General features: G+C 40.1%; 1 protein-coding gene and 1 long non-coding RNA gene across 4 annotated transcripts in view; both read right to left on the bottom strand.

The window, feature by feature from the left end:
• The window catches only part of prrc1 (proline-rich coiled-coil 1), a 59,975-nt gene that overhangs the window by 30,120 nt on the left and 21,068 nt on the right, over positions 1 to 8,787 (bottom strand). For all 3 annotated transcript variants that reach the window (XM_016666278.1, XM_016666276.1, XM_007542424.2), the window contains 2 exons: positions 8,218 to 8,346; positions 2,487 to 2,879 (listed from right to left, as the gene is read on the bottom strand). In XM_016666278.1, the coding sequence (XP_016521764.1) occupies positions 2,487 to 2,879; positions 8,218 to 8,346 (522 nt within the window). The remainder of the gene's footprint in view (positions 1 to 2,486; positions 2,880 to 8,217; positions 8,347 to 8,787) is intronic.
• Positions 485 to 1,380, bottom strand: LOC107834615 (uncharacterized). The gene is made up of 2 exons (XR_001660422.1): positions 1,298 to 1,380; positions 485 to 657 (listed from the first exon to the last, which is right to left on the bottom strand). It is a non-coding gene; the product is annotated as an uncharacterized LOC107834615 (long non-coding RNA).

Raw genomic sequence — 8,787 nt, 5'->3', positions numbered from 1 at the left:
AGTCAGTCCGCTGGAGGAGTTAGGGGCATGGCTGAGTACTATGGATTAATGGGGCTATAGAGTAAATATGCTTGTTTTGAGGGAAACACCTTTAATCTGTAACCACAGATCCTATCCTGGGACAAAGTTATAAAGTTTGGTTCATCTCCTCTTTGATTCCTGTTTTGGTTCCTGTCTTCTATCCTGCCTTTATCACTTCTCTATGCAAATCCATCTTACAAAATAGAAATTAACAAACATGACTGGTATATTGGGTTCTTGTTAATGGCAACCCTGTCAATAATGTCAAAATGTTTGGTTTGCTGAATAATGTATTAACTTTTGGATGCGTTATTTGGTAATCTATAATGTTAAGTGTCAATGAAATACATATGCATTATATTTTCACTCTGTCTAAAGCTCCTCACATTTTTGGGAGGATTGTATTAGGACTTTGATGCCATACACAATAATGTGTGGAGTGAATATAAGAGACTTTGTTCATTGAGAGCACAACAGCATTTATTTTTCATCTTTTGTTTGCCTCAACTCTCCTCTAAGGACCTCTCCCATTTTCAGTGCAGGTAGCTGCTTCCTCCTGAAGGAGATCAGTTGTTGTTCTGATGGTTCTCCTCATTGTTTACCATCATGTCAGCCATGTTCCTCTTCTTCTGTTCCCTGGAAAAATGAATCAGATGTTATTGCTTATAGCACAAAAATGTTGATAAATAACACAGAGTTACTAATGTGGAGTTACATAGGAATGATTTAAAACAGATGTATTACTTTGTATGTATGCAAACACTTTTTTACCATTGAGATAAATAACTGGAAAGTCATAAATTAAAGTCAAAACGTAATTACCCATGACTGTATGCAGACATAGTCATGGGTAAAATACCATGACTGTATGTTATGTATATTTTCAGGTTTATTGTGTTTTTATGTCCTGTACAACAAATAGTTCATAACTGTTTAATTACACAGAACAGAACATATGTTTTATTATCTCACAATGGGGGAAACTCTAGTGCAACAACAGCAAAATGAGAAACAATTGAAGCACATAGATTCACGTAGACAAAACACAAAATAAAAACAAATGAAGGGCAACATGGTGTACAATAGACAGTTATAAAGAGCGCACTCCGACCCCAAAGAATGTGCAACTGAGTATCTTCAGAAAATGCGCATTTTGTTTGAGCAATAAAAATACAGCATGTCCTTCATGATTGTATGTAGGCAATCATAAATATGTAGACAGATATAAAGAATCTGTCTACATATATCTAGACAGATATATGTACAAACTGCTCACCTGACTGGAGTGCAGCAGCCGCGTTGACATGCATCTGAGTCGGTGTGCACTGTGGGGCTGCGACGGGCTCCAAAGTGGCTAAGTAGGCTTTTCATTCTCTGTGCTATGTCAACAAAAACGATTCATTCCTCACTGCTCCATCAAGTTGCCACTGAATGTTGAAATCCGATGCAAAGAAAAGCTGGCATCTTTGTTCACTGCTTGCTTGTAGCTTTCGTCACTTCTGTGTTGTGTTCTGTGTTTATTTTTCTTCTCTCTTTGCTGCTACGTCTGACCACGCCCACAGCCAATCAGTGAAAAGGAACAAACATTGCGTCACCCACGAAAGTACCCACTAGGTGGCTGCATCACTCACTTGGGAGGCCTGTGTTCCACATGGTTTGTGTTTTTATGTTGTCAATATATTGCTTTGTATATGCAGAGTTCTTTGGACGGGCTGTGTTGCGTTTGTACAATGACAATAATGCTGATTCTGAATACCAAGACACTTGTTTTCATGACATTATTTGAGTGACTTTCCTTACAGTTATAGTCTTTATAGTCTTTCAATGTCCTTACAATGAATATGTCTGAAAATAAGGGATCATTTTTCTAATTCTCACCCTAAAAACATTTAGTAATTCCCTTTAACAAAATCACTGGGAATGGAAACAAAATTGATTTGTGATAAATATTAAAAAGTCCCATATCTTATTATAGTCAAAAAAGGGGAATGTGGTGGAATTTTGTATTATACAGGTAATGTATTACTAATAATCTGATGGTCATATTATGTTATGTTCTTATTCATAGTGTTTATGAACCACCACCAAATGAATATTGCTAAACTAGAAACTCATGGTTAGATGTCTTCTGCAGCTCCTCAGGAGTCAGACTCTCTACTGTTTTGGATTCGTTATCCCCACCTTGGTATAAAACTGTTATTTTGTCTGCTGGTTGTCAGTGCCAACTTTGAGCCATCTCCGTGTACACACAGAACCCACTCCGAGACTTACTTGGAGCTGTAATCTGACCTGTTCATGAGTTTTTGAGCTTGTGGCTCTCATATCATGCTCATGGTATTAAATAAACTTGTCAGTGATTTTCACCTGTGCTTGGCAATTAATGTTTTTCCACAACACTGGAAAAATCTTAATCAATTAAAGTTATTGATTGTTAAACACTAATACCAATGAAGTGTTGCTCCTACCTGGCATTGGAGAAGCATTAGAGAATGTAGGCATCAAGGGCGTCTGTGGTGTTCGTCCAGCATGACCCTGTGTGATGTCGTATCCAGCACTTGTAAAGAAGCCTGTCATGGGTGGGTGTACAGGAGGGGCAGCCATACCAGCTGCTGAGAGAGGACTAACAGAAGAAGGTAGAGGAGGCAAAGGGGGGGAATCCACAGGAGGGAAGGTAGAACTGGTAGGGAAAGGTAAGACAAGAGTTGATGAAGGGGGCAACTGGGAGAGAATGGAACATGGCGTGGTCAAAGAGCTACTGAAGTGAGGAAGAGAATCAATGGATGGAGGAGAGTTGGAGATGGAAGTTGAACAATTTGTGATAGAGTTGGCTCCAGAGAGAGAATGCTGACTTGAGAGACCTGAAACAAAAAGGACAAAAATCAGATCTCTTTTCCTCTCTGCTTAATATATACAAAAGATTTTTTTGAGAGCCGGAGAAAGGCTGGCACAGTGCATGAAGGATTGAGAATTCTATAGATTATACATCATGAATCCGAAGGCGTCTTAGCATGTTAGTTATGTGTCATCCTTTGCACAATACATTTTAGCTGCAACTGATGCACAGAGATGACTCGACAGTTCTTTTATTAAAGGGAAGCTGCACTCGATGTGTGCTGAAAACCATCATGCTGCCAGGTCGACAGCGTGGCATGTGAAATTACTCCCAACTCGTGTGGCCAAGGCATCAGTGTGGAGCCTAAATCAAGTCTGCTGAAGAGCTTGGTATGCGTAAATATTTATTTTTACAGTAAAAGGCTGCTGATAACCAGTGGTGGGAAGTAACGAAGTAGAAGTACTTCGTTACTGTACTTAAGTACAATTTTCGTGTATCTGTACTTTACTTAAGTAGATTTAATAATGGATACTTTCTACTTTTACTCCACTACATTTTACAGTAAGTATCTGTACTTTCTACTTCACTACATTTCTACAGAACCGTCGCGTTACTCGCTACATCCAAGTCGCGTTGCTCTTTTTGTCCATTAAAATGTGAAGTTCAGGGTCTTAAGGTGGCGCCGTAAAATCCGAGCAATGATGTGACTTAGTGTCTGTTGTCACCCATGCCTCCACCTTTACTTGCACGCGGAGCTCCAAGACATGTGCAGTGGTTTCCTCTGAGCGGGAGAAGTCTGTCTGATCGTCAGTAATATAATAGAGCTGCATAAATCATAAGATATGGCAACATGAAAAATAAGCAGCGCTTATTTTAAACACAGATGGTGGGGACTTTGTCCAACTTTTAGCGTCACTTGGAAAGAAAGCTTAAAGAAAGGTAAGATCTGTGGACGTGATGCTAGCAAAGCTAGCTGTACAGAGACATGTTGCATCTGCGATGAAAAAAAGTTGTCACTCATGCGCTGAATTATTGTGTGGAGGTGTTGACTGAGGTGTCGCTTATATGGGACAACGCTGTGACCTAGGTCTGCATTGATATGACATTCAGGAACGATCCGATTCTTCTGGGCGGATCTTTACTGATTAAATTTATTTCAGCTCTAAGTATTTAATATCTAGGTGTTTTATGGGAATGTGGATCTTTGATAGGTAAAACTTAATGTTTTTGTGTTGCGTAGCGCAGGGGCTGGTCTTGACTTGGTCTTGGGTAGGTGGTCTTGACTACAACTCTGCTACGTGGCTCCTCGGTTGCATGTCCTCCCCCACCCACCTTCTTTCCATCCCCTTTCTGTTGGATTTCTTTAAAAATAAATGCCACTAGTGGCAAAAAAAAAGTTAAGTTCATGCTATGTTAGGACAGGAGACAAGATGTTTCCATCCCTGAAATTATGATGCATAGAATCACATATCTAAGTCTAAACTATGCTACAGAGTAAACATAATGAAAACATGCTTTATCTGTGGCATTGTTCATTAAAATTGCACATTTCTAATGTATTAAAATTAAATACGATCGGTTCACTTAATGATATTGTATTAGGGATTAGATAATGCATTCAGCAAGTACTTTTACTTTTAATACTTAAGTATTTTTAAAAGCCAGCACTTTTTTACTTAAGTACAAATGTTAATGTGGTAGTTTTACTTTTACTTGAGTGCATTTTTGTCTGTTTATTTGTACTTTTACTTAAGTACATTTTTTGAGTACTTTCTCCACCACTGCTAATAACCAATAGTGTTACACTATTGTCATTGTTTGATAAGCTTTACATTGATAAAAATTTTATAATTTTTTTTTTTTTTTATTCAAGTCTTCAAGACTTTTTTATTCACAGGAAAACCTGTGCAATTGGCAGGCAAACCTCCCTCCTCCCATCCTCACCACTTTCAACAGAGGGACAATAGAGAGTATACTGACCAACAGCATCTCTGTCTGGTTTGGATCATGCAAAACCTCTGACTGGCAATGTGTGGAGAGAGTGGTAAGGACAGCAAAGATAATTATTGGGACTGAGCTTCCTTCCATCCTTGACATAGCTCATTGTCGCCGCTTGTCCAGAGCTCAGTCGATTATCAAAGACTCCTTCCACCCTCGGCATGGTTTGTTCTCCCTGCTGCCCTCTGGGAAAAGGTTCAGCAGTTTCAAATGCAGAACAACCAACAATGCAATCTGGAGTAGACACCGGATGGCTCTTCTCCAGATTGCAGGTTTCCGTTACTGGAAACACGCAACAGAACACTTGAAAGAGCAACAAAACAGCGAAAGTCACAGAAAAGTAATGTCACTGCTCTGCTTGCGTGTGTTCAAGGCAATTTTTTTAAAAATGCCACTAGCCACCGGCTAGTAACTGTCCCTACTGCTACAGGCGAAGGTCCAAAGTGTTCAAAAATAGCTCAAGTGTGTCATGTCCTGCCCTGACACGCAGCTAAATCCAGTCATCATTGAATCAAAGTTTTGACCAGCTTTGGCTGTCAGAGGGGACATGCTCGCCCTGAGTAACTGAGCTTGGTAAGGAAATAAACCTGATAATTAGAGAGAAAGATACAGTTGATAAAAATTGAAAGAAAAAGGGAGATGGATAAAAAAAGATAGAAATGAAGAAGGATAATACAGTACATAGAGGATGAATAGAGAACATTGTCAAGTTTTTCTTCCTTAGCAATGTTATATGTAGACATATTCAAGATGTTCAAGTAGTTTTTTTAACCCTTGTTAAAGAGGACCGAGGCAAATGATACAAGTTTTATGTGTGTGGGGTCGGTTGGACCCCATTTCTAAACACAAGGGTTAATAACTACTAAATATATTTTGTCTGTAATAAACATTGATTATGGTAATCAACCGTTCTACAGAGAGATCGCCATTTTAAAAAGAACGCAATGGTGCAATTTTCTACAGAGGCCCTGAAGTGCAAACCACTTCAACAAATTCAAAAACACATTAACAAAGCACAATTACAAATTACAAAAACGCTACAACATTAACAAAACGGAAGAGGTATGTTCCAGTGAGATATGTGAGAAATCACTGATTGGACAATAGGCATGTCCAATCAGTGATTTCTGGGCCCCCCCATGAATTACAAATAGCTGTCTGGTTGAATGAGGTGTGTGTGAGGGTGGGGGGGAGGATTCTTAGGGTGTGCTCACACTGCAGCCTGAAGTAACCCAATTCCGATTTTTTTGCTGGGGCCGTTCACACTGCCAGTAAATGCGACCTGTATGCGCTCTGCAGTCTTAACGGGCAAACGACCTGAAAGTGTCCCGCATGCGCACTAGAGGGCGCAATAGCGTCAGCATTCTCAGTGTTCTTCCAACTGCCATAAAAAGAAGTGCTCAGTGTTTGAGGAAGTAAACATGGAGGCTAATGGTGGAGCTTAGCTTACATATTTTAAGTTGTTGTCCGGGCGGAGCAGCATATTAACAACTTAATCCTCATTATAGTCCGTCATGGTTGTTGTTTTTCTTCCCACTTGCGCGTATCAGGACGCAGAATAGTGAGATTTGTTGAGTATCAGTGACGTTCAGTTCGGATAAATGTGGCCTGGACATTAGGTCGCATTTGAATCGGATACGTATCAGATATGGGCCACATTCGAAAAAGAATCCGACCTGTGCTGTTCACACTGCCATGAAAAGATCGGATACAGGTTGCATTACGTCCTAAAAAAAGAATCGGAATTGGGTCACTTCAGGCTGCAGTGTGAACACACCCTTAGAGACTCCCTGTCTCTAAGAAAGAGGGGGGTGGGGCGGATCGACTTTTTTGGGGGCAAAATGAATGTATGTAGCTGGACAGACAACATCGGTAGCCTACAGGCTACTTATTAAGCTTAAGGTACGTATTGATATTAGCTAGTCATCTTTTAGCTAACTTTACCTGTATCCAACAGCATTACTCAACAGTCGGTTAGTTTTGGGGGAAAACTGTAAAAGGTTCTTTGCGTTTTGCTTCCATGATTCTAACACACCTGCATAGCTCTGCGCAGCAGCAGGTGTCCTTCACTGCCGCACAGGGCGAGTGTCGTAGCGCTCATGTTGCATTTAAAGGCGGCTCGGAAAAACAGGTTATCACATGTTAACAACGGAATAAACAGTTTTAACTGCTGATAAAAGTGACAGAGGACACAGATATGGGAAGTGTGGAAGCCCCTACTGTATCAAATTGACATAGGAATAACAGAGAGTTGGCCATTCTAAGGTAAAAACCGAGCGCATACAACGTTCATGTTTCTTTTTTTTTTTTTTTTTTTCATCCAGACGGCTTCCCGGCATGGCGACCCCCCCTAGAGGGCGCGCCCCACAGATTGGGAACCTCTGACGTATATGCTGAGTCCTACTTACGTCGCTGCCATCTTGAAAGTGGCAGTGGTGAGAATGTGCTGCATGGACTAGTTTCAACTGTTTAACAGTGACCCACTGTCTTTTCACAGGAAGTGGACCCACTGCCTTTCACAGGCAAATATAATAACCTAAATTTACAAGCAGAATTTCTTGACTTTGTGGCCATTATTTTGCTTTTCTGTAGTGAAACAAACTTCTAAACAACCAAGAAATATTTCCTTTGTAACTAAATTGGCCCAGTTAACTACTCTGATTATTTTCTTAGCTTAGCTAACTCTTTTTTATACTGTGTAGTTTTTCTAAAGAGGGAGAGGCAATGAGAAACCTCTAATGGGCATGTTTGCCATTTGTTTATTGTTGCCATGGTTACCTAGAAGTTGGCAAGACAAGTCGTTCTTTGTCTGTGGTCAAACATGGTTACTTTAAGGTACCTCAGTTGTCTGTATGTTGTTGTAGTGATTAGTTAATGTTTCTGTGTTTTTGAATTTGTAATTGTGCTTTCTTAATGTTGTGTTTTTGTAATTTGTAATTGCTATGTTAATGTTGAAGTGGGTTGCACCTCAGGGCCACCGTAATTTTCTGGCCAATCACCGATCTTTAAAAAACCTAAAGTGCTAATTTGTGTGTGTGTGTGTGTGTGTGTGCGCGTGTGTAAAATATAGCAAAAAAGTGACTAAGTTGGCAATCATGGGGTGACCGTCCTAAACCGTGAAAATGGAGAGTTGACCTGGTGGGCGGGACAATGATTTTCATTATCGTTTACTATACCCCCTTGAAAATGAGATGGTACATCTCAAGTTACTATTCTTTAAATAAATAAAAGTTCCGATTTTAAAATGTCAGAATTAGAGCTGATAAACAGATTAGAGCAGTTCCCTCTCCATTTTTCCTTATGAAAAATACCTCACCGTTTACCAAAATAAACCTTACAGCAAATCTGGACAAATCAAGTCTTACCACTGGTGAGTGGTGGAATGCTGGCTGAGGCAGCGGGTGATAAAGGTGTTGGGCTAACAGGAGGCGTTGTCTCAATCCCACTCTCTTCCATCATCTTCTTTGCTACAAAGCTAAGCTGTAGTCCAGATTCTGCAACAAACAAAAACATTTTAAAATCTTTCCTTTGTAAACATATTTCTACAGGACTCTAAGGCGTGAACAGTTTAGTTGAAATGTTATCTAATTTCTCAGTAGTGCACACCAAAAAAATCTGAGGTTGCCCTAGTGCAACCTGATGTTTTAGTAAAAACAAAAAAAAAGTCTGCGACACGGTAAGTCTTCCTGAAGTTCAACAAGAGAAACAGATTTCACTCATATCTTGTGTAACTCTTCTTGTTTAGTTGTCGGTCACCTAACACAACAAAGAACGAAAAACTCCTCACAATGTGACTGACTGACTGCAGGGAAGTGGTCCGACAGGCTCCACAAGCGCTCCTCAGAAAGCTTTTATCTCTGTTACACTTGATCTATACCAATCAGAGATGAACAGCGGAAACTAACCCCCAGCCCCGGGACTGACTGCTGCAGCTA

This window comes from Poecilia formosa, unplaced genomic scaffold, assembly GCF_000485575.1.
Source record: "Poecilia formosa unplaced genomic scaffold, Poecilia_formosa-5.1.2 Scaffold690, whole genome shotgun sequence".
NCBI classification, from domain to species: Eukaryota; Metazoa; Chordata; class Actinopteri; order Cyprinodontiformes; family Poeciliidae; genus Poecilia; species Poecilia formosa.
This window is presented reverse-complemented; position numbering and strand designations above follow the sequence as displayed.